The sequence below is a fragment of the Tursiops truncatus genome, chromosome 20, assembly GCF_011762595.2.
Source record: "Tursiops truncatus isolate mTurTru1 chromosome 20, mTurTru1.mat.Y, whole genome shotgun sequence".
Taxonomy (NCBI): Eukaryota; Metazoa; Chordata; class Mammalia; order Artiodactyla; family Delphinidae; genus Tursiops; species Tursiops truncatus.
In genome coordinates, this window is record NC_047053.1 from 47,094,581 (window position 1) to 47,121,964 (window position 27,384).

At 58.9% G+C, this 27,384-nt stretch overlaps 1 protein-coding gene and 1 long non-coding RNA gene across 15 annotated transcripts in view; one reads left to right on the forward strand and one right to left on the reverse strand.

The window, feature by feature from the left end:
• The window catches only part of BAIAP2 (BAR/IMD domain containing adaptor protein 2), a 71,425-nt gene extending 49,221 nt beyond the window's left edge, over positions 1-22,204 (reverse strand). For all 14 annotated transcript variants that reach the window (XR_012328431.1, XR_012328430.1, XR_012328433.1 and 11 more), the window contains exons 1-3: positions 22,049-22,204; positions 6,749-6,824; positions 5,148-5,234 (exon numbers count right to left, since the gene is read on the reverse strand). Coding sequence is in view for 8 of the 14 variants with exons in the window: in XM_033847607.1 (XP_033703498.1) it covers positions 5,148-5,234; positions 6,749-6,824; positions 22,049-22,102 (217 nt within the window). In the remaining 6 variants the exon portion in view is untranslated. The remainder of the gene's footprint in view (positions 1-5,147; positions 5,235-6,748; positions 6,825-22,048) is intronic.
• On the forward strand, positions 22,189-27,063 carry LOC141277301 (uncharacterized). Its single transcript, XR_012328434.1, has 3 exons — positions 22,189-22,832; positions 23,595-23,782; positions 25,295-27,063. It is a non-coding gene; the product is annotated as an uncharacterized lncRNA (long non-coding RNA).
• The last annotated feature ends 321 nt before the right edge of the window (positions 27,064-27,384 follow it).

A 27,384-nucleotide genomic window follows, 5' to 3' on the forward strand; every position in this document is an offset into this window, starting at 1 on the left:
AGCCACCGGCCCAGGGTATCAGAGCAGGTCGGGGCTCCAGGAGGCAAGTTCCAAGAGGGGAAGAAGCAGCCAGATCAACAGGACTGCGGCCGGCAGGGAGGAGTCCCAGAGCACGGTCTTGGGTTTGGGAGCGAGTTAATGATCGCAAACTGACGACTATGCAAATGAAGGGAAGCAATTATTAACTCCAGCAAAAACAAAGTTGTCAAAATAGTAACAAAAACCTATGGACCACAGCTCAAGAAAAAATATCACTCAACTGGACTTCATTAAAATTAAATATTTCTGTTCTAAAGCCACTGTGACAGGGGTTTCCCTGGCGGTCCAGTGGTTAAGACTCCACGCTTCCACTGCAGGGGGTACGATCTCTGGTTGGGGAACTAAGACCCCACATGCCATGTGGTACGGCCAAACAAATAAATAAACTACTGTGACAAGAATGAAAGGCCAGTCTGGGAGAAAATATCTGCAAAGTATGTATCTGAGAGAGCACTTCAACCTAGAATACACAGATAACTTTTTTTTTATATAAGATTTAATTTTATTTATTTTTGACTATGTTGGGTCTTTGTTGCTACGCACAGACTTTGTCTAGTTGTGGCGAGCAGAGGCTATTCTTCGTTGCGGTGCACGGGCTTCTCGTTGCAGTGGCTTCTCTTGTTGCGGAGCATGGGCTCTAGCTCTAGAGCTCAGGCTCAGTAGTTGTGGCACATGGGCTTAGTTGCTCTGCGGCATGTGGGAATCTTCCCGGACCGGGGATTGAACCCATGTCCCCTGCATTGGCAGGTGGGTTCTTATCCACTGCGCCACCAGGGAAGTCCCCCACAGAGAACTTTTACAACTCAATTATAAGACAAAAACCCAACTGAAAAAAGGGAGACAAGGATCTGAAGAGACATTTCACCAAAGAAGATAAACAAACAGCAAACACTATGTGAAAAGATGCTCGATGTCGTTACTTCGTTAGAGAAATGCAGACATGGAAATGCCCCAAACTGGAAACAACCCAAATGTCCATCAACGGAAGAATGTATAAACAATGGGTCACCTCCACGCAGCGGAAACTACTTGCCACGAAGGCAGGATGGTCTGGAGGTACGTGGAACATTGGGATGACTTTCAAAACAATCATGAGATAAGAGGCCAGACCAAGAGAGAGCACAGCACACACTACTCGAGTCCATTTACACAAAACTTGAGCAAATGCACACCGAGTCTCAGGGCAGAATACACAGCAGTGGTTGCCTGGCAAGGGGTGGGGGGCACGGAGGGAGAAAGGCATGAGGTTTTCTGGGGGGGCCCCAGGAAATGCTGGGGGTGACAGGGCCATTTGCTAGCTGGGCAGGTGTGTACTACCTAGGCAGGTGTGCACGCATGTCCATCTCATCATGCTTCCACTTCAGACGTGCAGTCCGCTGCACTGCAGTCAGACTGCTCTGTCTGAGCTGAGTATTCCCGCCAGCACCGCACAAAGGCTATACTGGACACCGATTTAAGCAAGAGTTGTCATCGTTCTATTGGGTGGGGTGAGAAGTGGTATAAAAATGCTAAATCCAAATCTCCTAGAAAAACATTAATTAAATAATGTCCAAAATTAAAAAGAACAGCACAGGGACTCCCCTGGCGGTCCAGTGGTTAAGACTCCGTGCTTCCACCGCACGGGGTGCGGGTTTGCTCCCTGGTCGGGGAACTAAGATCCCGCATGCCGCACGGCATAGCCGAAAAATTAAAAAAAAAAAACAAAAACATGAAAAACAGCAGCACAAACCTGCCTGTTTACATGTATGGAAGCAAACACAGGCAGACGACATGCAGGGCTGAGAAGAGGGCCTCGGCACGTGGGGGGCAGGGAGACTTATTTTTAAACCAGGGTGTGTGCTGCTTTAATATAAATTCAACTCCAACCGTGTGACTCAGTAGTTCCCCTCCCAGGCATACATGAAGTGTCCACACAGACACTTGTGCCGACTGCTGACACCAGTGCTATGGAAACTGGTCAAAACATGGAAACAGCCCAGATGTTCATCAACTGGGGAATGGAATCCACACAATGGAATATTATTCAGCTATAAAAAGAATGGAGCCGACACGCTACAACGTGGATGCACCTCGAAGACACATGTTAACTGAAGGAAGCTGGACACAAACGGTCACAATGGGTCAGTGCACGCTTCCATCCATACGAAACATCCAGAGCAGGTAAAGCCACAGACACAGAGAGCAGATCAGTGGCTTCCAGGGGCTGGGGGAGGGGGAGGGACTGCTAATGGGGACGGCTTACATTTTGAGGGTGAGGAAAAGTTTGGGAACTAGATATGGTGATGGTTGCAGAACTCTGTGAATACATCAGAAACCAGTGAATTGTACACTTTCAGTGCTGAGTTGTATGGCATGTGAATTACATCTCAGTAAAGCTGTCGCCAAAAGAAAAAATTCAGTTCCCAGAGCAGGGCTGACAGTGACCTGAGAAGAAAGGCACACTGGTCTCTGCCCCCGTTCCTGGTACAGAGCTCCTAATCCCTTGTTATCTCCTGGTGATAGCAGCATCCTTTGTTCTAATGAGGCAACTCTGGGTGGGCTCCTGGATGGGGGTGGTCACCAGAAAGACCGAGCCAGGGCTAGAAGTGGCACTTTGGGCCCCACCCCCATCCTCTGGGAGAGGGGCTGGAGACGGAGCCAACAATCGTTCATGCCTGGAAACCCTTAAACCACTGCGTTCAGAGAGCTTCCAGGGTGATGGACACAGCCATGGACTGGGAGGGTGGGGCACCCCGACTCCACGCGGACAGAAGCTCCTGCGCTCGGCACCCTCCCAGACCTTGCCCTGTGCAGCCCTTCCTCCGGCCGTTCACCTGGGTCCTTCGTTATACCCTTTACAACAAACTGGGACTCTGAAGTAAGCCTCCCCGAGTCCCGTGAGCCGCTCCAGCAAACTACCAGGTCTGAGGAGGGAGTGGTGGGAACCCGATTTGTAGCCAAATTGGACAGAGTTGTGGTGAACTGGGGACCCATGACTTGTGCCAGCCTATGGGGTGGGGGGCAGTCCCTCGGGATGGGGCCCTCACCCTGTGGGTCTGCACTGACCCTGGGTAGATGGTGTCAGAAGTGAGCTGAACTATGGGACGCCCAGCTGGGGTCCTCAGAAACTGGAGGGCTGGCTGGTGCAGGAAAACCCACATCTGGTGTCAGAACCGTTGGGAGTAGAGGAAACAGAGTCCTCACCAGCCACCTCCGCAGATGCACAAAGCCCCAAAAGCCCCTGGAGAGAGTTCAAAAACCCACAAGTAAACCAGAAGCTCCCTGATTCAGGCCGGAGCCCAGACAGCTCCTAGAGTGGTGGGTGGAGGGATGTTCCAACCCCCCGCCCGCCCCTTCCATGTGCGGACTCCACAGCAGAAGTCTGCCTGCTGTCCTGCTCACGGGGCCTGCTGTAGCAACAACTCCCAAGGACTCTGCCCACGGGAATCTCACTGCGGTTTCGCACATGCCCACCCTCACTATGGGGCCACGTGGGACCCGATCTCCCCGTGGACAGACCCTCCCCTTCCACACGTGTGTGTGACTGCGGGGAGAAGGCCACCACGATTAACCACGATAGGAAAGCGCCCCTTTCACAGACAAGAGCCGTGTATAAACACACAGGATCACACACAACACCCAACTTTCTTCCAAGGGGTCCAGACAGTGGCTGCAGGAGTCGCAGCCGGGATGCCCAGGAGTGCTGGGCGGGGCCCATGCGTGGCCTCTGAGCTCAGAGTCGGTTGGTTCACGGCCATCGCTGATCACAAAGGGGTCCAGGCCTCCATCTGCCCAAACATCCAACACGTCACCAGCCAGGCCGAGCCCGCAGGCCTGACCACAGCACCCCGGCCTCCATGTCCTCACGGGGCTGCCCAGGGCAGGTCAGCTGAGCATCCCCAAGAGGCCAGCAGGTTTCCCTCTAGAGCCACAGAGCCGGACACCAGCCAGCTCTGTAGACACTGAAGAAAGGCCCACATCCAGGTGAGCAGAGCCCAGCCCACATGAGGAGTCCAGCCCTGGTCACTCATTCCGCCCAGCCTCGCCTGCACATGGTCGCCTGCCCCTGCTCCCAGCCCAGGAAGGTCCCATAGTTGTGTCTGGCTTTTACACTGTTCTCTGTTCTCAGGAAAACCCGGACGCCACTGTTGCTCTGCCGGGGTGGCAGTCACGACACACAGCACACACACCTGGCAGGCCTGCTGGGGAAGGTGTGGACCCAGGGCCGGGACGGCAGGGCCAGCTGGGCCACCGTGTCCTCAAACAGGGAGCAGCAGAGGGCACCACAAAGCCCGGCAGTGGGCAGGCCTGACTTACGGGGTAGGGCGGTGTGAAAAGTTTGAAGGGCGGTGCTGCGGGCGAGAGCGGGCAGCCTCTGCTAAAGGCCGCACCATAGATAAGACAGAGGCACCTCTGGGAGCTGGAATTAATGGACACACAGAGAAAACAAACACCCTCCAACCTGCCAACAACCGAGAGCCTCTCCAAGGGAGCCCACAGCTCTTGCCATTTCACACTGTGTGCCCCGACTATAAAAGTAACGTGAGCTCATGCTGGGAATGTGCAAAACCCAGTAAAAGCATAAAGAAGACAACCCATCCCAGGAATTCTACCTGCTGAGCTTCTGGGGTCTCCTCCTGTATTATGAGACAAACGGCCCCCAGTGTATTTTTACAAAATCTGGTCACACCATGCTATGGGTTTGCATCCTTTTTTGCTCATTTTTTTTTTCCTTTTTGGCTCATTTTTATACCAAGAACCTTTCCCCACACCATTAAAGACCATCATCTGAGTCCAACTTTTCACATGGCTCCCCTATGCCGACCATTCAAGTTTTGCCACAAACACCCCCGTAAACGTGGATCTGCCTGTCTCCTCATCCCCACACCGTGCTTCTCAGGGGACCTGGAGCCGCCCGGTGCGCCCCATTCTCAGCAGGGTGTGTGCCCCACAGTCCTCGCCAGCTCCAAGGGAACTGCCATTTTAGGAAGTCTTCCCTTGTTGGACAGGGAAAACTTGATCCCAAATCAAAGGACCAGACACAGGACAGGGCGGGGTCCCAGATCGGCATGGGGACATCCAACGACTTCAGGGACTTCCGGGGTCTCTGCCACATTTAGGGGTCTTACCGAGTTCTTTGGAGCCCTGGCTCTCGCTAGCCAGCTCGCCCATCTTCACCAGGGCATCGAAATAGCCTTTGGCAGCATACGTCACACCTGAGAGAAGAGGAAGGGGCAGTCACTTCCCTCGCTGGGAAGTAGCAACACCCGCAGCACCTACTCGGCGATCCTGCCTGCCTGGCAGTCAGCCGCCTCCCCTGTGCCCAGCAGGCTCCAGCCCCGGCAGGACCTAAGCCCGTTTCTTGTTGATGTTCTCTCGTTCCAATCCTGAGAGCTCCTTCTCTGTGTAAGAGCACAGTGTACCGCTTGGGTCCAGAGCTTTTCAAGTCAAATCGCAGTGTGCCACCCTGACCACAAGGCCTGGTGTCTTGACGAGACAAACGCCAACCCCAGGCAGGAGACTTGCAAAGTAGGTCGGCAGGAAGACCCCCCCAGCCAACCTGGGTTGAGGACTCTGTCCCCGTCTGTGGTCTCAGAGAGAGCAAGTAAGTGGGAGTGAGTCACACGCTCAAAGTGGGCTAAAGGCAGCACCACCGGGACGGAGCCGGGGGACTCACACCACTTCCCAGGGCAACTTCTGCTCTAACCTGACTTCGCAAGGGACTGGCACGGGAAGCGCCGGGCCTGCTGACTTCCTGGGACCACACCTGGTGCCCGCTGCCCACTGCCTGGGATGGAGCTTCCTCCAAGAACTTGGAGACCCTTCAAGACCCCGGGTGTGCCCACAAACTCCTTCATCAGAAGAGCCCCCCCAGCTGCACTTCACGCTGGAAGGAGGACGAGGGCGCCTCTGGAGCAGGACCATGGGGAGCACCCGCCAGCAGCATAATTACTATTTCTAATCTGTTTTCTCCAGAACCCAGTTAGGGACTTATTACTGGACACTTGATCACATTTTATTTAGGTAGTTTTCAATTAAGCACACGCAATTTGCTCTGCAGTCTGGAAGTGCGTGCGGGCTCCGCACCCCAGCAGCTGGAGCGCGTCTGCTGCCGGGCAGGGTGGGCTCCTTCAAAGAGATGAAAGGAAAGCCTAGCGGGCCCAGGCCTGGCCTTGGGGCGGCCGAGGGCAGCTGAGGGGCTCTGTCCTATGGGGCAGTCCAGGAAGATGGGGAAGGGAGGACACCTCCAGGCCCCCCCTCCACAGAACTTTGTTGGGGGCCCAGGTGGGGGTGGAGGAGCCTGGAAGGAGGCCTGTGCCTCATGTCCAAGGGCTGGGGCACGTGAGTGGGAGACCCCAGGCCGGGCCTTGACGGATTCACCCTAGGCCATCGACGCTGGGCAGCTGAGAATGAAGTTACGTCACTCTGAGAGAAAACCCCCGGGGGTAAGATGTCCTTGGGTGATGCTTTCAGGAAAGGAACCACCATCGGCCTGAAATGTGCAGGCCGATCCCCCCAGCTCCAGGGTTGGAACCATCCTGCCACTTTTGGCCCCATGTCCACAGTGTGCGCTAAACATCATGGCCCTCCGTGGTGCAGCACCTCCACCTTCACTCTGCCACGGTGTGCTTCTGGAAACACCGCAGTCCCTCCCTAATCAGGCCCCAGGAGCTGTCCACCTACTGAGATGTCCTCACTCGCACCCGCGGGCCAGGGACGTCAGCCTCACCTGCCAGCGCCTTCTCGTAGTTCTTGCCCATGGCGATGAAGTTCCGCAGGCTGGGGTTGAACTGCTCCATGATGGTCTGGAAGAGAGCAGGGAACGGCATCAGAGGCAAGGCACCCGGCGGCTTGGGGGCCTGAACGGCGAGGGGAAAATCCCACAAGCATCACATGCGGGGTCAAGACCACGAAGCCATGGCCGGGCCCCGGGTCCAAATCCCAGCTCTGCCCCTGTTGAATGTCCTTGGGCAAATGACCTTCCCAAGCCTCAGTTTTGACACCTGTACGATGGGGGAAAGAACAGAACCTGCTCCATAGGGGCCTTGCAGATTAAACAAGTGAGCATGCGTATGACACGTGGGGCAGTACCCGACATACATCCGGCGCTCAGATATGCTGCGCTGAGGTGCCATTACCCCGTCTGGCAGGGCTGAGTCAGCGAGGAAGGTCCCTCCGCAGGCCACACACAAAGGGTTCATCGCTGCCTGGAGCCCCCTCCCACCACGATCTTCATTCAACACATCAATTACGAAACGTCAGCTCTGATTAGAGCAATGCACAGCCTGACTGCAAACACCACACGATGAATAATCCAGCAGGCTCTGGATCCGCTCGCCTGATGGACTCAAGTCTTGGTGCCAATACCACTAGTCCTTAGACTGAAGAAATTAGATTTTCACTGCGAAGGCCAAATAAATGTTTTAATTACAAGGCATAAAAACAGGCACACACAAACAACAGCCAAACGTGAGCGCTACTGGGTAATGTACCCTGATGGTTGGGTGCCAACCCCAGCCAGCGAGAACACTGCAAGGAGCTTCTAAGGAGAACCCCACCTCGGCCACATCCTACATCTTCGGGTCAATTATCGTGATATGTGTCTGATCTTTCCGCAGGGTAAGAGAGAAACGTCACCAGGGAGGGAAAGTTGCCTGGCCCCGTGGGCAGACCGCAGAGCCCCAGGTGCTTCTGCATGAACAGAGGCAGTGCCCGCCCCATCCCGGCCAACAGGCCAAAGGCAGCCCCAGCCCCAGGTAACACCCTTCTATCCCTGTTCCGGGCCCTCAGCCAGCAGGACCGACAATGGATTCCGAGAAGGGCTGTGGGATCTGGGCTCCAGAAAAACCCACTACTTCTGTCGCCCACCCTGAGGAGCAGCCTGGAGTGTCAGCACAAAGAGGAACAGAGACCTGTGCCCAAGGGTGATGAGACCCCGAGCCTGAGCCACCACCTCCTAACACCCGGGGCTGGGTGCCCACCTGCTCTACGCCGTGCAGGGAACCTGGGAAGGAGATACACCTGACACATGCCTGAGTCCAGAGAGCAGGTGCACCTTCCTTTCTGGACACGACAAAGGCGAGGGCACCTGCCACGTGCTGCACCGGGGCTGAGGCACACAGGGGGACGCAGCAGTGACCCCATGGGACAAAGTCCCGAGAGGGAAGGCAGGCCCACCTCACACACCGGGCAGGACCCCGTACCTGGAGAACGAGACAGCAGGACACGGCTCAGGGGACAGCAGGGGAGAGAAGCATGTCGTCGAGAGAGGAGGGCTGCAGGCAGGGGCATGCAAAGGCCCCAAGGCCAGGGCCTGCTGGTGTCAGGGACAGGATGCCAGGAGCAGGGTAAAGGGTGGCGGGAGGTAAGAAGAGGCAGGAAGTGTGCAGTTAATGGCCCAAACCTACTGCCTCGCAGCCCGTGGCAGGGACACCTGCTTTCCCTGACAGGAAGCCGAGGGTCGATCCAACTACATTTCAAAAGGAAATGTACCCCTGACTGCTCCAGGGAGCCCAGGTTGTAGCTGAGACCGCACAGACGCGGGAGACCCCTCAGAGCTGCACAGAAACCTAAGATGTGAAGGTGGATCAGAGAGCTGGCCCCACTGCAATGTGGGATGGGGTCAGGGGGCAGTACGAAGCTCAGTGGTCTGGGGACGACTCTGCAGGGGGGAACCCAAGTCTGGATGCATCCAGTCTGAAGAGTGCCCAGCAGTCAGGGCAGGGATGTCACGTAACAGGCAGCAGACGAGGGACTGGCGTCCGGGCAGGGCGCGGAGGGGAATTCAGTGTGGGGCTGTCTGCCAAGGGTACACGCACAGGCTGGCTGAGCCCTCAGCCTCGCTGCTCAGCGCCACCCAGACCTGTGTCGGGGCAGAAAAGCACTGGAGGGCGGATGTGTCTGCTCAAAGGAAATGGACCGAAAGCAGGGTATAGACCCAGTAAGGGTGGCTTCTGTCCCCGATTCTGGTGTTCCAGACATGCACATGCACATCTGTGCATGTGCTCGCGCGTGTGTACAGCATTTCAGTGTAAGATGCATTTCTCGCTGCAGCGATGGGCACAGGGCTGAAAAAGGCCCTAGGGTGGGAATATGTGAGGGCAGACCTGGGCTGCAGAGCTCTAGGACTGCAGCCCCCACCCATCCCGGGGGCAGGAGAGGAAGCTCCACAGCTCCCTCCCTAGAGCCCCAAACATCCTCAATGACAGCAGGAAATAGGCCAGCAGCCACCCAGGCCAACAAAGAGGGTCACCTCGGCAGCCCACCCACGGCCGCCCAGTGACACACGGGGACAGCCGCCAGGTTTCGCTTCCTTAGCACAGCTGCTGAGCTCAGGCACGAGGAATGTGGGAGCGAGGGGCAGGGCAGGAGGGGTGCTGGGGTGTCGGCCAGGACACCTGGCCAGGGCACTGCCGGGTCACACAGGTGCCGCTGACTCGCCTGCCTGGAGGCAGTGGCAGAGGCATAAATGCTGGGGGGCTGGTGTCCCAGGGGGGCCCTCCTTCCCTGGCCAAAAGCTATTCTTCCTCCCTGCTCCTCACAGATGCTGCCCTGGCCAGAGAGCGGGCTCCCATCCACCTCCAGGTCACCGATCTCCTAGAACCGCGACCACCAGAGACCAGCCAGGTCCAAGACGACCTTGTCAGGAGGGACCCTGGTGGCCCAAAAAGGGCCTAGCCCCTCTGGTGGGGGATCCTCTCTGCAGGGGATTTCTCTGTGGGAGGGGGCCCCCGACACTGGGGGCCTCTCAGAGCCTGAGTCCACTGCCATCCTAGGGCTCAGGCAGAGGCATTTGGACCCAGGGGGCCGTGCTAGGCCCATGATGGGCCCAAACCCACCATCAGAAGCCTGGAGTGGGGCCCTGCCACGCCCACTGCAAGTGAGCGCTCCCCTAACCAGGGGCCTGCGCAGCCCCTCCACGCACCAGGGGGCCCTGGGAGGGGAAGCCGGAAGCCAACAGAGGCACGGTTGCCATGGCGAGGAGGCCGTGGGGCTCTGCTACACATTACCCGCCCCACGATACTTTTTCAGAAGTGATGGAACGACGGTGTCTTTCCATGGGACTCTTTACTGGAGCAATGGAGGGAACTGAGATGCAAACCCCAAGACGTCCTCCCACGGAGGGCGGGAAGAGGGAGACCTGTTTACTTCCCAAAGGGAAGGGAATGCATTTCCTTATCGACGCCAAAGGGTGTGTGCAAACGAAGGCCAGGCCAGGAGGGCGGCCTCCCCGCACACACCTCTGTCGTGAAACGCCTGTCGTGAAACTCAAGGGCCTGGGAGAGGCTCTGCATCCTGAGACCGCTTTTCCGCAGCCGGGACAGAGACCCGACAACGTGGGCAGTGACCAGCACCTTCTCCAAACTTGACATCTGTGCTACGCAGATGAAACCAAATCCCTTCAAACGCCATGCCGTGGCACGTGGCGACTGTGTGTGCGACCCCCTTGCAGGGGGCGTGGGCCAAGCACTGCGCTCAGCACCTTCTATCACTCCTTGGTTGGCTCAGTGCCTATGAGGTGCCCTCAGGAAGCTGGGCTGCCACAAGGGCTCCCTGCCACCCCACCACACAAGCGCCCCAGAAAGGTCAGGGAGAGGAGGGATCTCTGCCGGAGACTCTTGCAAGCTCAGGCGCGGTTCATGGTGGCCCTCTTGCCGAGATGTCCCCACACTGGATGTCCCTGCCACCCCTGCAGTCCCAGGAATCCAGGCCTTAAACCAAATCTCCACGGTAGGGCTGGCCCGCCCACCCCCACCCCGGGCCTCCAGCCCTGCATGTCCAGGGAGCCGATGGGAGGGGCCGGGCCTGGCTGCAGGGGCGGTGGTGTCAGCACCCCAGCAGCCGTGAGCGCAGAGGACTTCCTGCCTGGCCGGCTCCTGGGCAGCTCAGCGTCTGCACAGTGACGCCCATTTTGAGTGACCTGGATCACGGGTCTGCCTGGCCAGTGAGGACAAGGGGCAGCAGGACGCCCCTATCCCCAATTTGGGGTCGCAAGGAGAGAGGGGGCTCTGTCCAGGGACTGTGCTCCAGTTGCTCCCACGCCCGCGCCCAGGGTCTGCCACTCGCCAGCGCGGGAATTCTATTTATCCCTCACGGCTCTGGTTCCTGGCGACAGCCCCCCTCCAGCACTTTCCTGGCAGGGCTGCCACAAACAAAGAGCAAAGTTTCTCTGCTGACACAGGGAAGTGACGTGCCTCCTGCTTCCCCTCCTGCCCTCCTGCAGTCAAGGAAGGCAGGGTGGGGTGTCTGCCTGCGTCCAGTGCACACGTGCGTATGTGTGCATGTATGGGTGTGCACGCGTGTCGTGGCCAAGCCAGGCTGCATCCTCCCTACACAGTCGACGCCTGTTATAACAAACTCAGGGGATGAGACCTCGCTGGGCTCTATCTGCCATCTGGGGAGGGGCGGCCTTACACCCCATCACCCCGAATCTTCACTGGACTGGTGGGGGGCGCCACTGTCCATTTTACAGACGGATGGAGAGAGGCTCGGGGAGGCTAAGAGCCAGCCTTCTGGGTCCTGGTGGAGCCAGTCCCGGCTTCGACTACAGGCTGGCTGCACAGCCCAGCTTGTCCCTTTCTCCACACGGGCCTCAGTGCTCTCTGGACAGGTCACCGAGGCAGGCAGGACAGGACCAGGTGCCACACAGCAACTCCGCCTGCCCTGGGCTCCCTCACAAGCCACGTTCCAGCAACGTCAGAGCAAGGGCAAGGGCTGATGCCAGGATACCTGGTCATCTGAGGGGGGGGCCTGGTGCCTGACTACCCCTGACCACCTGTCCTCTCATCCCACCTCTGTGGCAGGAAGAGCAGGCGCCAGCTTTGCAGCCAACAACCCACATCCAACGCGGGGCCACTGTCCAGGCACTGCCAGGGGAAGGTGGCAGCCGTCCTTCAAGGGAGGCTGTCCTTGCCTGCTGTAACTGCCCTCCACAGGAGCACCGACTACCTGAGGCTCTGGACAGAGGGCCCAGCTCACACTGCAGCTCTGCATGACTCCTGCCTCTGCTCCCCTATATTAACTGGGACATCTGTCCTGGGGACCATTCTTAAGGGAAGAAAACCAACTGGAGTTCAGTGAGTGCTGGGAGGGCTTCCTGGAGGAGGCAGAACTTGCGCTGGATCTCTCTTGGTTACAGCCAGAGAGAAGATAACAATGGGTCTGCACTTGACAAAGTGAGTGGACGCAGCAGCTTCCAGAATGAAATGGCCTGTGAGGTGAGGACAGGACAGTCAAAGCTGGTGGTGGCTGCAGAAAAGTCCCCCGAACGAACAAGAACAAACCAAGCAGGGATCAACTCCGGCTGATTTCACTTTAACAGCACTAGGCCCCCCTCCCCACGTCCTCCATGAGACGCCCCCCATGGGCCATGAGCCCCCCACAGACCACAAGAGCACCCCTCCCCCGCCCCCAGGCATGCATGTTCTCAGCCCAACCACCTCCAGCGGGGACAAGGGCCAGGGTCCCACCAGTGCACAGAGAGGCCAAGCTCACCACAGCCTCTCAAGAAGGGTGCACAAAAGAGCATTTGCAGCAGGACCCAGCATCAGGAATCAAGGCACCCATGCTGCCCAGGACAGTCCCCTGCCGCCGAGAGAGGGGTAGGCGGTGGGAGCACAGCTGGCTCTTTTGGGAGCCAGAGGAGAGGCCTGGGGGGCAGCCGAGCTGGCCCTCATGCTGGGGGGGGCGCTCCAGCTGGCCTGGCAGCCCGGCCAAAGGGTCGCCCCGGGGCGTGAGAGGCTGACAAGCGGCCCTGCAGCGAAACGTTGGTTCTCGGCCTCCGCCAGCTTCTGGGGAAGCTGCCAACATTAGAATAAAGTGACAACTTATGTCTTTGGCATGGAGCCCAGAGTGACACCAGGGAGCATGGCGGCCTCCCATGAGGAGGGACCAAGGGGGGGGGCGGGTACCCCTTCCCGTCACCCCTACGGCCCTGAGGCAGGGGGCCCAGGAGGCCCTGAGCCACGGGGTGGGCGACACCAGGAAAAAGACAAAATTCTGGCCAACTCTCCCGGTCCTGATCTGAGGGCGGGAACTTTCTGGGCCCCTGCAGGGGATGGGCATAGGTGATGCAAGGTGAGGAAGGGGCAGCCAAGCTCCCACAGCCCCACAGGCCCACGTTCAGGGACCGAGCACCATCACCGATTCCTGGGGCTGTGGACACCCGCCTCCCACCCCTGCTCTCCCTCAGGACCTGGATCCTCAGGTGCCCCCAACCCGACTGACCCCTCCTGGAATAGGTCTTGGGGGCAGGAAGCCACAAGTGGGCTCAGGTTGGAGAAGGGGCCAGTGAGTGCTGGGTGGGGTCTGTGCCACTGGGAGAGCCTCCCCCTCAGACCAGGAGCCGCGCAGCAGGGTCCACACGCGGGCCCCACCAGCCCGGCCACTTCCTTCCTATCCAGAGGCACATCCGGCCAGTCCCGACTTCAGAGGAGCAGGACGCTGCAAGGCCGCAGACGCCTTCCAGCATCCAGGCCCTGCCACACCTGCCTGACTTCTCAGCCCTGCCCCAGGGCACGTGGTCCCCCACATACCAGCCCACTGCACCTTGAGGTGGGGGCCTTACGGCTGCTGGGTGTCAGGGACTGAATTCGTCCCCTAAGAATTCACGTGTTAGGCCTAACCCCAGCACCTCATTGGTGACTGTTTTTGCAGGGAGTCTTTACAGAGACAATCAAGGTAAAACGAGGTCATCTGGGTGCGCCCCACTCCCATAGGACTGGTGTCCTTCTAAGAAAAGATCAGGACACAACACTTAGAGGGAAGACCATGTGAGGACACAGGCAGAAGGTGGCCTGCACATGCCCAGGAGAGAGACCACAGGAGGAACCACCCTGCCCACACCTGGACCCTGGCCTCCAGGCCTCAGATGAGACACACCTCTCTGCTGTTCAAGCACCCGTGGCGCTCTGTTTGGCTGCCCGAGCAGACCCAGTCGCTGGGCCGATCCCCACTCGCCCTATGAAGGCCCAACCATCACTTCTCTTATCATCTGGTTACTGCTCAACTGGTTAGAACATTCTAGGGCCGCTGACCTGTCCTTGTCCCCGACAAGGCTCTGACCCGAGTTTCACAGGGCTGGGCTCCCCGCTGGACGAGGAGCCTCGATGAGCAAGCAGGGACACAGCCCCGGAACACTCTGGAGCTGCCTCTCCTCCTGCCGCCCTCCGCCGGGTGGGACGAGCCAGCTGGGGAGGCTGTCATGCCGGTGGGTACACAGGCCACTCAGCACCCAGGAAATCAGACGGCAGCAACAGAGGCCTTGGCTGGGCCTCCCTGCCCTCTCCACGGACTTCCAGCTCCTCCAAGAACTTTCCATCCTGAAAGCTACCAACCATAGCCACCACTTTCCTGATGCTCCCTGCGGCCAGGAAGGGTTCTCTGGTTCCAGCTAATCACGAATGAGACAGTGGTGGCACAGAAGCTAAAAACCCTCGCCCGAAGCCCTCAGGGCTCCCAAATGGAAAAACAGAGAAGCAGGATTGAAGCCACAGGGCCCAGCTCAAGCAGGCTCTGGCTCAGCCGGGCACCCGGGACGGGCTGCGATGTGCTGCTTCATGGCTCTGAGCCTCCCCCACCCGCTGGGACACCCAGGGCCCCTCGTGAAGCAGGTTTAGAGATAAATGAGGCACACACACTACTCCCAGCATGGTGCCTGGACCGAGCAACCCACTGAAGGTTCTTCACGATGATTCAGGATTACCAGCCAACTGCAAAGCCCAGGCGGCCACGGCACCTCCCACAGCGCAGAGCCAGAATGAGAGCGTGAGACGGTCCAGCCTCTTCACCCAACTTCATGGTCCCCTGCCCAGGGGGGCCTGTGCAAGAAGCCTGAAATCAGGTCTCCTGCCGGGGCTTGACTGTAGCCCCTGGCTGCCTCCCTGCCTGTGGCCAGCAAGGCCCTGGATCCCCAAGGGCAGGACTGGCCACAGCCTGGGAACCACTAGTCCCTGGATTGCAAAGGATGTGCCTTCCGTGGGAGGGGCAGGAGGGAATAAATAGAGGTGTGGACGACAACTGCTTCTGCCAAGGTGCTGGCTAGGGCAGAGGGGCTTGACTTGCCCCACAGTGGGTTCAGAGGGGCAGTGGGTGTGGAGGGACCCCCGGTCCCCTCCACCTGGGGCACATCAGCACCAATGCAGGCTCTACCACACCCCCTTCTTTTAATAGCCCCGCTGGAAGCAGCCAGGCCACTCTGGCTCAGCAGGTCAGCTCTGCCCACGCTTGGCTCCCAGAGATGCAAACGCCCTGCTGGATGGAATTCTAGCTCCCAGAGGTGGGGGGCACAGCCCCTCCTCCACAAAGCTCCCACCCCCATTCCAACGTCAGGATGTCGATTTCTTTCACAGCACAGACACCTGTGAAATCCCAGCACGTTTCACAACCTGTTACACGTGTGTCGTCACCCGGCACAGGGCTGCTTGGTGACTGTTCCTGGCACCGCTGGGCAGGGGCAAGCGGGGACATTACATCTACAGACCACTTAGCGAGTAAGAAGGAACAGAGATCCTGGCTGTCGTGGGGAAACCTTCTTTGGTCAAGAAACAAAATGCCAGCAAACGAAAGTGGCAGAACAAGGGTTTGAGGGCTTGGAAGAAAAGCCCACAGCCGTGCTCAGGAAAGCCCCCATTTCTCCAACACCTGGATGGCCAGAGGTGAGGCCCAGGCGACACCCTGACCCTGATGACTGTGAGCGGAAACAAAGCTCCGAAGAGTCAGACTCTGAATCCGAAGAGGTTTTAGGAAAACTCTACCAATTAATCTCATGTCTTTATTATTATTTTTTAATTTATTAATTTATTTAATTTATTTTATTTTTGGCTGCATTGGGTCTTTGTTGCTGGGCGCGGGCTTTCTCTTTTTCTTTTTCTCTTCATTGCAGTGCCTTCTCTTGTTGAGGAGCATGGGCTCTAGGTGTGCGGGCTTCAGCAGTTGTGGCTCACAGGCTCTAGAGCACGAGCTCAGTAGCTGTGGCGCATGGGCTTAGCTGCTCCGTGGCATGTGGGACCTTCCCGGACCAGGGCTTGAACCCGTGTCCCCTGCATTGGCAGGCGGATTCTTAACCACTGTGCCACCAGGGAAGCCCTATGTCATGTGCCTTTGACATATGACTTTTAAAAAACCTGTCCAAGTAATTCTAAAAGAACTGTTTTCATAACTAGAAAATAAATATCCCAAGCAAGAAAAAAGCACGCTGTTCCCGCTGTTGGCCCTGATTCCTCCTTGCGGTGTACAACCTCTCCCAGCCCCTTACGGCACAGGGTACTCGTGACCCAAGGGCGCGGGTCCCTCTCTCACGCACATGCCCCGAGGGTCTGCAGGAGGCCCTCGGGATGCTCAACTCACAGCCCAGGGCGTCAGGACTGGCTCCACCAGGCCCCAGACAGGCACTGGAGCTGCAAGGGGAGCCTGCAGGGACCTGGGGCCATCCTGGTCATTGTGCTCGCTGCAGGAGCAGAGCACCAGACAAGACCTCCAAGGCAGAGGATGGCTCCTGCGGTGAAAGTTGGGAGGAGGGGCCAAAGGCAGCTGGAGGGGCCAACCTGCCACCCCACCGCCCCTTGACAGACAGAAAGGGGTCCTGCTGACACCCACTGCATGCTCACTCGCAGGTGCAGATCCCCTGCCTGCTCCTGAGGTTTCCAAGGTCACCTCTTAGAGACAGGACTCCCATCAGGCCCTGCCTTCACACCAACTGACCCCTTGGGCCCCCAGGACATGGCAGGACCAGGTGCTTCTGGCTAACACCCTGGCTTGCCTTCAGGCCCTGAGAAAAAGGAACTCTGCGTGGGGACAGGAGCCTGGCACCACCTTCAGAACTTGCGGGGGTCCTGGGCCACTGCTTGTGGAGCAAACAGCTAAGAGAGCAGACTCACGACAGAGATGGTCACAGTGAGCAAAGCGAGAGCCCCAGAATCAGAAACGAGGTCCATCCATTCCCAAGCACTGACACACATGTGCTGGCCACCCTTCCAGGCCAGGGTCCCCACAGTCAGGGGCCATGTGGGTCCTGAGTCACCACACCTTGTTGCTCGGGAGCACGTCAGGTAGGGACAAAAGGATCTTCTCCAATAAGAGAAGCCTGGGTGCCAACCTCCTCCCAGGCCTGCTGGCTGGAGCCCTTGGGAACCCACCTGGTGGGGGAAATGGGTGCATACCCTCGTGCACCCTGCACCCTCTGGTTGGGGCCCCTTGAGTCATCTCACAGCTGTGCAGCACAATCAGGGCCCAAATGAATCAGAGCTGGGGGGTGGGGGAAGTACAGGGCAGGCACAGTCCACACCTGCCTGTAATTGCCACGGCCGCAGGCAGCAGACAGTAGCAGAGTGCTGACAGCCCCACCGGGCACGCCGGTGCAGCGTGTTCAGCGGGCACAGGCCTGCACCGTAATGAGGACAGCCTCTCCACTCTGAGGCCTCATGGGAAACTGCCCGAACACAGTGGCCAGGAAGGCCTCATGGGGTGGGCCCTGGCCCGGTGCACTTGAGGGTTGAGGAAGGAGGACGGGAGCCAGCCAGCCAGTGCCCCAGGGAGCCCCCCACCAGATCACTGCTCAGGTGTGCCTGCCCTTGGAGGGCAGCCCAGGCAGCGCCTGTCCCGGGGGCCACGCAAGCCTGAGTGGGGACCGCCGAGTGACAAGGCCAGCCCTGCCTGCCACACATTCAGTCCTGTGCAGGGCTCCCCTGAGCAGGACCCAGACCTGCAAACTGGGGGGGGAGTGCCAGGAGGGCCTCGGACTCCCTGCCAGCCTGCCTTCCTGCCCGGAGGGGACGGGGCCCTCTGTTCAATGGCCTGTCCTCCCCTGAAAGGCCCCAAAACCTGGGCAGCCCAGCCAGCACCACCTGTGCCGAAGAGGGAGGGGAGGGAGGGAGGGAGGTGGACGGACCTGCTGGCTCTCAGGCCTAGAGGAGCTCTGGCCTAAAACAAGGTGGCAACAAGCATGCAGCTTCCACAGCACCTCCCATGGCCCTCCCCACTGATGCCCCGAGAGCCCTGGACCAGTACCCAGAGGCTCAAGTGCACATGGTCTGTCCCAAGCAGCCTCCCCAACAAAAGACACGTTCTCCAGGAGAGACCAATAGGGATGGCAGCGCAGGCAAAACACTCCTGGCCCAGTGAGGAACTCTGCAGAGCCACCACACCCCAGGCACCAAGCCACCTCATGACCATCAGCAAACTTCGGCAATGTCCAGCAGCAACCTCAGGGACGTGACCTGGGCACAAGCAGCTGCTGAAGCCAGTTGCCCAGAGATCAGTGCGACAAAGAAACTGCCCTGGCTACTCCAGAAGGGATGGAAGGCGCAGTACTGCTGCTGCGCTGGTGGTGGAAAGAGTGGGTACCACACAGCGCGCTCCATGGAAGGGCAGCTCTGAGTCCACTCAGGGACATCAGGCCCCTCTTTTTATGAGAAGATTCTACCCCAATGCGGCACTCGAGTCACCTTTAAAGCAAAACAAAGCACCACATGCACACACATGCGTGCACTCAGGCACACACGTGCTCACTTGGACAGACTTGTGAATATACCAGCAGGCACCTGCATGCATGTGCTCGAGCTCACACACGTCTGCACATACACACATGTGCACACATGTTCCTGCTCACACAAGCACACACTCACATGCACACACACAGCCCTCAGGGCTGCTCCCCAGCAGGCGTTTCTGTTGCCAAGGAAGCGCCTGTCAGAGCAGCACTTCACCATCCCCAATGGGGAGCTGGCGCAGCTCTGTCCACTCTAGGCGCCAGGCTTCTGATGGCGGCCAACAGTTTGCTGTGACTGCTGAGCAGTGGAAGGGGGTCTAGGGTCAGCAGTAGAGGACCTGGGCCCTCGTGCTTCCCTCTGCTCCCACCTGGAGGAGGGTGGCGGGCAAGGCCTGGCCAGCAGTGGGCTCTCACCTACCAGGTGGGGTCTCTCCTGCCAGTGCTGACGCCCACCACCTTGCACCAATGGTGGCAAACCTGACCGACTCCGGCTGCAGGAACCTGCTGGCCACAGCAGCCTTCGCAGGGCGGGTACGCAAGGCCAGGCCAGCTTCCCCACACAGCTGCAGAGTGAGGACCACTGGACGGCCTCTGGTGACCAAGGCCCAAGGCCCACGACACCCTGAAGAGCCATGCCTGAAGCTTTCCCAGAGACATCCTTCTCCTCAGGCTGTCCCCCACCTTCCCACATCCTCAGGACAGGACAGAGACCCGTGGTGCTGTTCCTACAAAAGGTGCCAGAGCCGCCCCCCTCCCAGGTCATTAGGGTGCCTGGAGCCAGGGCTTCTCTTGAGATACAGGACCGAGAGAAATACACGAACCTGACAGTCACTCTCCTGAAGCCGGGGTCTAGGGTCAGCTGTTAAAGAAGGCCCTCTCTCTCCAGCACAAGGGGATGCTTGGCGGCCTCTCCCAAGAGAGCTGCAATTTGGGCTTAATCCTGAGCAGCAGACTCCCCACCCCCACCCCGCAACTCTGTTCCTCACCCCAGGCAATTACCCAGGGCTGCCTGAGAGCCAAGTCCTGGGCTCCAGGCTCTGATGCCTGCACCCCCATCCCCTGAGGGGCCCAGCCCAGGGAGTCCCCAGAGGGCTTCAGTCCCTGTCCCTGCACCCGCGGTCTGAGGGTGAGCTCTCAGCAGATGTCTGGAAACCATTCCATTTCTCGCCCCTTCATCGTCCATGAAATTCCCCGAGGACACAGCTCCCACGGGAACCGGGCCACAGGGAGAGAGATTAAATCCGGCGCTAGGGCTTCTTCCAGGGAAGAGAATCAAAACTGTACATTTTAGTCTCGCATTTTTAATCAGCAAGGCCAAGGACAAGCGTCCCCACCGTTCCCTTCTCTGACAAGACAAACACCACTTAGAACTGCAGCTGATAAGACACAGGGGCCAAAACAAACAGCTGAGCTGCAGCTTGGGGTGACACTAAGCAGGGCCACATCTCAGCCACTCTCCCACAAGTTGCCAACCCAGGCACAGAGGCAGCAGCGTCCCTGGACAGAGCAGAGGACCAGCCGGACCGGCCTGGGTCCACACACAGTGGCTTTGGCTGTATCCTGACTGCGCCTCAGGTGGCCTGGTCTCTGCCCAGCCAGTGTGCTGAAGCTGCCCAACCTGTCCTGGCTCTGCTGCAGAACCCGAGCTCCCAGTGACAAACCACAAACAGTAAGAGCACCGGACCAAAAACCCACCAGTCAGGTCGCAGAGTGGCAGGGGAGCACCGCCCACAAACCGACCTGCCCACGGGCTCTGCAGCCGTCACCAGCCAGGAGTGTGTGAGGTGCCCAGCCTGTGGACACCCACTTTCCGATGTGTCCAACGTGAAAGTCCTTGGTCTCAGCCACACCTTCCCATGGGAGCTCAGTCATCAGCTGACCCGCCGAGCACAGACCGCAAACTAGCCTGTTGAACGTGTGCCCCAACCCCCCAAAGCTGGGATCCTAACCGTTTTCTGCCACCATCCTGCCGACAGATTTCACTTCAGACCTACAGACAAATCATAGCTCCATCCAGAAGCTGCTCAGCTGGAACAACACGCCTGACTGCTCGGTTTTAAGTGTTTTATTAAGGCTGATCATGGGATTCTCCAGAGCAAAGCCACGCCACACACTCCCTCCTAGTTCTCGCCATTAAAGTTCCTGTTTGGTGGTTTCAGTGCAGAAGCAGGGAAAACAGGGGGAAAAAACCTCCAAGCCAGGCATTTCTCTTCTACCCCCTGCAATAATGAGCAAGTCGAAATAGAACTAATGACTAATAATTTAATAAACCTCCCTCCCCTGAGAGCATTTACAGAGCAACACAACCAAAAACCTATGCCACCGACTCTACGTGAGACAAATATAAAACCCCCAAGAGCTGTTCCTTTTACGTGCTGCTTCTTCGGCAGTCTCCTGTTTACCAGCACCTCTAACATGGCTTCAGAACTGACTTAGTCTACCCTGACCCAGCTTCAGGATTCTTCCAGGTGACCTAGCTACAACTTTAAAAACCTTTATTAGCAGCCATGATCGACTCCAGCCGCGCCGGACTCCAGCTGAAAGCTAACGGCCCCCCAGAGGCCTCTCCCCGCCCTCCCCCGCCGTGCGCAAAGAGGGCTTGGCAGGCCGCTGGCTAAAGAGGCACAGCGTAGTTGTTTAACACAATTAGAAACTGTTGCTCTGCCAGCGCGCTGCAAACCCACTCCGCCGCCATGAACCAGCCGCCGCCGCCGCGTAAATACCAACTCCGAACCCCCCACCCCTCCCCGCCCCCGACCACCACTTAACCCCGAGGCACAGTTTTGAAACAGAGCACGGTTTTGTAAGAGGACTGCGTGGACCGCCCAAGGAACGAATCTCCCGTGAGGAAATGCTGCCGGGAACAGCCCTGAGCCACCGGAGCCTGGGTCTGTGCTGGTGGGGGCGGGGGTCCAAACCGAAAAAATGGATGCTAAGAAACTGAAACTCGGGTGTCTGCCCACGTGCACACAGGCGCAAAACATGCCGGGGCGGGGGCGACGAGGGTCCGGCGGGCACACCCGCGTTCCGCACCGGGGGCTGCGAGCCGACTCCTCACACATCAGAAGCAGAGGCGGGCGCGCCAGCCTCCTACACAATTAGTCTTCTCCCTCCGCGGTTACATAAGATGACGGATTATCTGTCCACCCATCGAAGCTGCCCCTGCGCGACCTCCCACCCGGCCACGTCCACAGACGCCCGGGAAGGAGTTGTGGAAAGGAAAAGCCTGTTGAGAAAAAAGTGCCCGAGGCTTGCGTAACCGCGCCCGGCGGGACCACCACAGAGCGCAGAGCGACGAGGAGCCACGGCCCCGGACCCCGGCAGACCCCGGACACCGCAGCCCGCGCCCGTGCCCCCACCTCACTCGGGTCCGAGGGCTCCAGCCCCCGGGAGCGCGGGGGCAGCAGGGGGCTGTCTGGACGAGGGCGCCCGCGCCAACTTATGCCGGGCCGGTGCTGGGTCCCCGCGGCCGCGCCGGGACGACCCCCGAAAGCCCAGGGACCGCCCGGGCGGGCGCGAGCGCGCGGGTGGCGCAGAGCTCACCTTGTAGACATTTTCCGTGAGCCTATGCATCTCCTCCGACCGAGAGAGCGACATGGTGCTGGTCCGGTTACACCACTGACCGGAGCGGGGGCGCAAGCAGCTGCGACTGCGGACGCGGCAACGACTACCAACGCGAAGCGCGCAGAGCCAAACCAAAAGCGCGGCGTCCAGCCGGCGTCCGCCTTTATAGCCGATCAGGCCCCGCCCCCTGAGGCCCCGCCCACCTCGTGCTCGCCCCCGCCGCACCCGGATCTCCGCCCCCGGCCTGGCGCCCCCGCCCAGTCGCTGCTGCTAGGCAACCGACAGGCCCCGACCCCGCAACGCCTTTCCCATTGGCGGGTTCCGGAGCCCGGGGAAGGGGGCGGGTAAGGGGCGGGGCTTGTGGGCCGGCTTCAGGCAGCGATTGGGCCTTGGCGCCGTCGATCGCGGGGGAGGAGGCGGAGGCGCGGCTCAGGCTGGGGCCCTGGGAACAGCCTTGGGGGCCCGGGCGACAGCCGGGCTGGGGGCGGGGAGGCGGGGGCGGGGTGGCGCAGGAAGAAGGGAGCAGAAGCGGGGGGGGGCACGCCGGCCGCGAACGCGCGTGGGGGAGGCACTCAGCAAAGTGGCGAGTCGGGGTGGCCGTGTCCTGGGCGCCGCTCCCCCGAACGCGGTCGGGGTCGGGTGCCCTCGCTGGGTAGGGGAGGGTCCCTGGGCGCTCGGATGCCTGCCGCACGGGCTTGGTGCAGGATGGTGAGAGGCCGCCGCTGTGCCCTGGGGGTCCGGCCGCGACCCGGAATTTTAGTAGGTAAGTTCACTGGGTGGCTGCGATCCCCGGGCCAGCCCTTCTGGGGAGGGAGGACCCTGAAGGAAGTCTCGGAGGAGGGAGGACCCTGGGGAGAACGCTGGAGAAGGGTGGACCCTGTGAGGGGTGCATCTTGAGGGGGGCCTGAGGCTGGGATTCTGGAGAGGGGAGGGCCCTGGGTTGCAGAAGAGGACTCTGGGGAGTGGGGATTTGGGGGGCAGATTCTGGAGGGGGTGTGGGGAGACGATCCTGTGGGAATGATTGAGGGCGAACGCTTAGGGAAACAGAGGACCCTCGTAGTGGCAGAAGATCCTCTTTGGGGGCAGTTTCCTTGGGGAGGGAGGACTCAAGGGGAGGGGGGGCAGGGAGCACTCTGGTGGGGTGGGAAAACCTGGGGGAGGGGGAACCTTCCTAGGTGGATCAAGGGGTCAGAGATGCCTGGTTTTTGAAGGCGATTCCTGGGAGGTTCTGCTGCATAAGCTGACCAAGTTGGCACAGAGGGTTCCGTACAATTCCCTTGGAGAAGTATTTACGTAAATTAGACTAACGTAGAGGAATTATTTGCTTTACATCGTAAAACACCAGATCTAAGTGTTTCCCTTTAATTAAACCTGACAGTCTCTGCCAGCATCCCATCCCTGGACAGTCATCCCTTCAAGTGCAGGTGCCCCAGGAGACAGACTCCCTCCCCACCCCCGCACCCCACCCCAGACAGGTGGGGGAGTCCAGAAGACAGCAGGGACATAAGACAGGTTTCTTCCACAGGGTCATTGACTTGAATGGACTACACTCTGCTTTCTTCTGATTCGAAGAAAATGGAAGGGATATTCAGGAAGCATTTGCCTTCTGTCCTAACCTCCAGCCTTCGTTCACAGAGATTCTTCTTGGTTTAATTTCCTTTCTGCTACCAGCCCCCGTTTTATTGCTTGCAGTGTTTTAAGGTAGATTCCGGTGTAAGTAATTTCTGGGATTCTTTTGGTTGCAAGTAACAGAAAGCCAGCTCAAACTGGCTCTGACAATGAGGGCGTTGTTGGCTCAGGTGACAGAAGTCAGGCCCGTCTTCCTCCCCCAGCTCCCTTTCCTCCAGGCCAGCTAGATGCAGCGCACGCTTACATCCTTCCAGCCCTAGGACTGACATCCATTGACCTGCATGGAGTCACGGGCCAACATGGAGCTGGGTGGGTGCAGGGCAAGAGCTGTTGCTCGTCTTTAGGGAGTGGAGTGACCAGGACCAGGGGAATGGTGGGTGGAGGCTGGCCGGAGAAAACAGGGTCTCATCACTCTGGGAGGGGAATTAGCTTGGGGAGAATTCTCCCGGGCTGTCTGCTCCCATCAGCCACAAGACAGTAGAGAAAGGAGAGGGGCCTCACCAGAAAATCTTCCATGGCTCTGAGCCCCGCCCCACCCTCTAGAAGGCCCTGCTCCTGACTGCCCTCCTCCTGCCCAACGGGACGCTCACATTTGGTAGCAGCTGAGGCAGGAGACCCACTCAGCCTGGCCTGCCTGATTTGGGCTAATTGCTTTGCAGCCTCACCTCTGGCCTGCACCCTCCAGCTGACAGCTGGGCAGGAGGTGAACAGTTAGGAGGGAAGCCATCAGTAAGAAGTGTGCTCACAGAGCACCTGGGGCGAGTGAAAATAAGCGCGTTGAGCCCAATAGCACTGAGAAACGCGGGGCTGATGGCAGGTGCAGAGCAGGACTGGCGAGGGGGTCGCACCTGGGCCTGGAGAACCGCAGCGAGAAAGTCCGCCCCCTACCGGGCGGCTTCCCCCAGCCACCAGCCTGCCGAGGTGCCCAGCGCTGGGTGCTCACCGCTTCAGCTGCAAGGAGGTCAGAGCCTCGGGCCAGGAGACCACCAGTGTCCTCTCAGGCCTTTCTTAGGTGGGAGGCCTTTCAGATGGCAGCAGTGTCTGGGCAGGGCTGAGTACCACAGGTGAGGACCTAGAGCCTGAGCAGTGCCCAGGGCCAGGGGGTGGGCTGGGTGCCAAGGCAGCCCCAGTGCCACTCCTGGGAGTCAGGAGGGCCTGCTTGTCTCGGTACCTTTACCAACCCCACCTCCTTCCCTTCCCCTGGACTCTGAGAGTTCGTCGGGGTGCTGTGGGATCTAGTGACTTGCCTGGAGGTTGGTGGTCAGTGCCGCGGGGGTTGTTTAGACTTGGGGTCAGGCCCATCCCTCTCCTAGACCCGTAAGAAGCCATTGTCATGATGGAGAGCCTTTGCTTTTCCCGCCTGCTCTGCAGGGACTAGCAAGAGGGCCAGGACCAGCCAGAACACTCAGCCCCCAGCACCCCAAGCCCACTGCTCTCACCCGGACCAGGGTGTTGTTCTTCCTGCACTACTTGGGGTCGGGGAGCGGCTTTCTATAAATGAGCAGCTCATCAGGAATCACTGAGAAAGCAGATGGGCTGGAATCTGCCCGCTGCCGGTTTCCCGTCACTTCTTACTGCCGGTCCTCACCTCCACAGGCCGAGCGACGAGGGAGGTGTGTAGCCATGGTGACCCACAGCATCCCACTTCTGAACCTGAGGTCCCCCTGCCCCATGCACCGGTGATGGGGCCTCGCGCACACAGGGTGCGGAGCAGGGGTCGGAGACAAGAATCTGACCACGTGGTGCTGCGGACACTGACCCTGGGTCAACTGACCCCAGCATGGGTGGCCCCGGAGAAAAAGGCTAGAAGCAGGGAGAATCAAAGTGCATCTCTTCATCAACTTATTTTTAGTTGCGTTATGTAAGTGGTTTCATTTCAACGTCACGTAGGGAGGGGGGGTCTCAGATTTAATTACAGGATGACAGCCTCTGCTTTTCAAGCAAGCTGTTCTCCTGGCAAGGCAGGCACAAGGATTTGTGAATTTCTGCTAAACAGAAGGAGCCCTTTCTGAGGTGACCGCAGAACTTTGAAGGGTTTTCACCACCATCTCTCTCTCTGACCAGCCCAACCCGGTTTCTGCTGAGCTTGGCCTAAGGGGGTGGCGATGTGTCTCAGATCACAGGGAAATTTCGTGCCTGTCAAGGGAGCTGTTTCTCCACCGCCCCCCTCCTCCTGGCAGCCTCCCCGTCTCTCTAAGAGAAGAATCCACCCAATCAGAACTCCTCTTCCTTTTCTCCTTCCTGGATTAGAGCACTTGTAATCAGTAACCAGAAAGTTCCAGAGCAGGAGAGAGTGGAGGCATGGGCACTGTCTCATCTTCCCCATCCTCTCTGGCCACTGCTGCCTCTTCCTTCCACGCCAGGTGCTCTGGGCGACCGGCCCGGGCAGGGTCACTGGGCAGAACTGTCCGACTTGTGTCCAGAGTACTGTCTTTTTGGTCCTCGGCCCACATTCTTCACACTGTCGGCGTTGTCAGCAAGAAGGCATGGGGGTGCCTGGAGCCAGAAGCTCCGGGGTGGGGGGAGGCCTGTGTCCTGCTGTCAGGAAGGTAACCTCAGCGGCTTCTAGCACACTGTGGCTTTGTCCAGCATGAGGCAGGGCCATGTTGCCTGCCACAGGGCGAAGCCTGGCGTCTACCTGGGGCTGCTGCTGACGGCATGACCACCGACTTGGGGAGCCAGTACCCGGGGCCAGTTGCTGGGACAGCAGCAGTGTGACGGCCATGGGGGCCTGGGTAGATTCCAGGTGGGCAAGGTACCTGAGCAGGGTGTTGGGAGAGCCGAGGTGTAGGTGGCAGAAAAAGCACCGAGAACTGTGCCCGGCACATGGCGAGCCGTCGGTGTGTCTTAGAGATTGTCATCGTCAGTGGTTAGACAGGACCTTCCAGAGAGCACCCGAGTGCCCGTGGGAAAGCACGTGAGAAGCTGCCCTTTACAGCGGCTGCTCCAGGAGACCCCCAGCTTCGGTGTGGGCTGCACGGCGACTTCCAGAGAGCACAGGTGCCAGGAAGACGTTGACAAGCACACCTCAGCCAGGCCAGCCAGGCCACACGCGCAGGGTGAGCCACGGGGACTGTACGTGGCCTTGACGTGCTGAGAAAGGCACTTCGCTGTACTCTTCCTCCCCAAACCTATCACCCCAGGCTTATCATGAGAGGAACATCACCAATCCCAGCAGAGGGACAGTCTGCAGATCCCTGCCCAGCACATCATCTGAGCCAGGGAAGCCTGAGACCGTCCTGGCCAAGAGGAGCCTGAGAAGACATGATGACTAAATGTCACCTGGGGTCCGGGACGGGTCCTGAAGCAGTAGAAAGACACGAGGTAAAAACTAAGAAAACCTGAATAAAGTCCAGACTCTAGTTAACAACAGTGATTCCATGTTGGTCCTTTAATTGTAGCAAACACATCACAGCAATGTGAGATGTTGACAATAGGGGAGACTGTTGGGTGTGGGCTACCTTTGCAGTAATTTTGTAAATGTAAACAGTCCTAAAATGTAAAGTTTACTAAAGGGGGGGGGCACCCATGACCTTGGCACAAGCCTTCATTTGGCCTGGGGGTCTGAAGGAGGGCACCTGCACCTCACCCCAGAGTCTGGTGCCTGTAGGTTCAGTAGGCAGAGCAGTGGCCCTGTCCCCACAGGGTGCCCCGCGCCCGCTCTGCCACGTGTCTTCTGTGCAGGA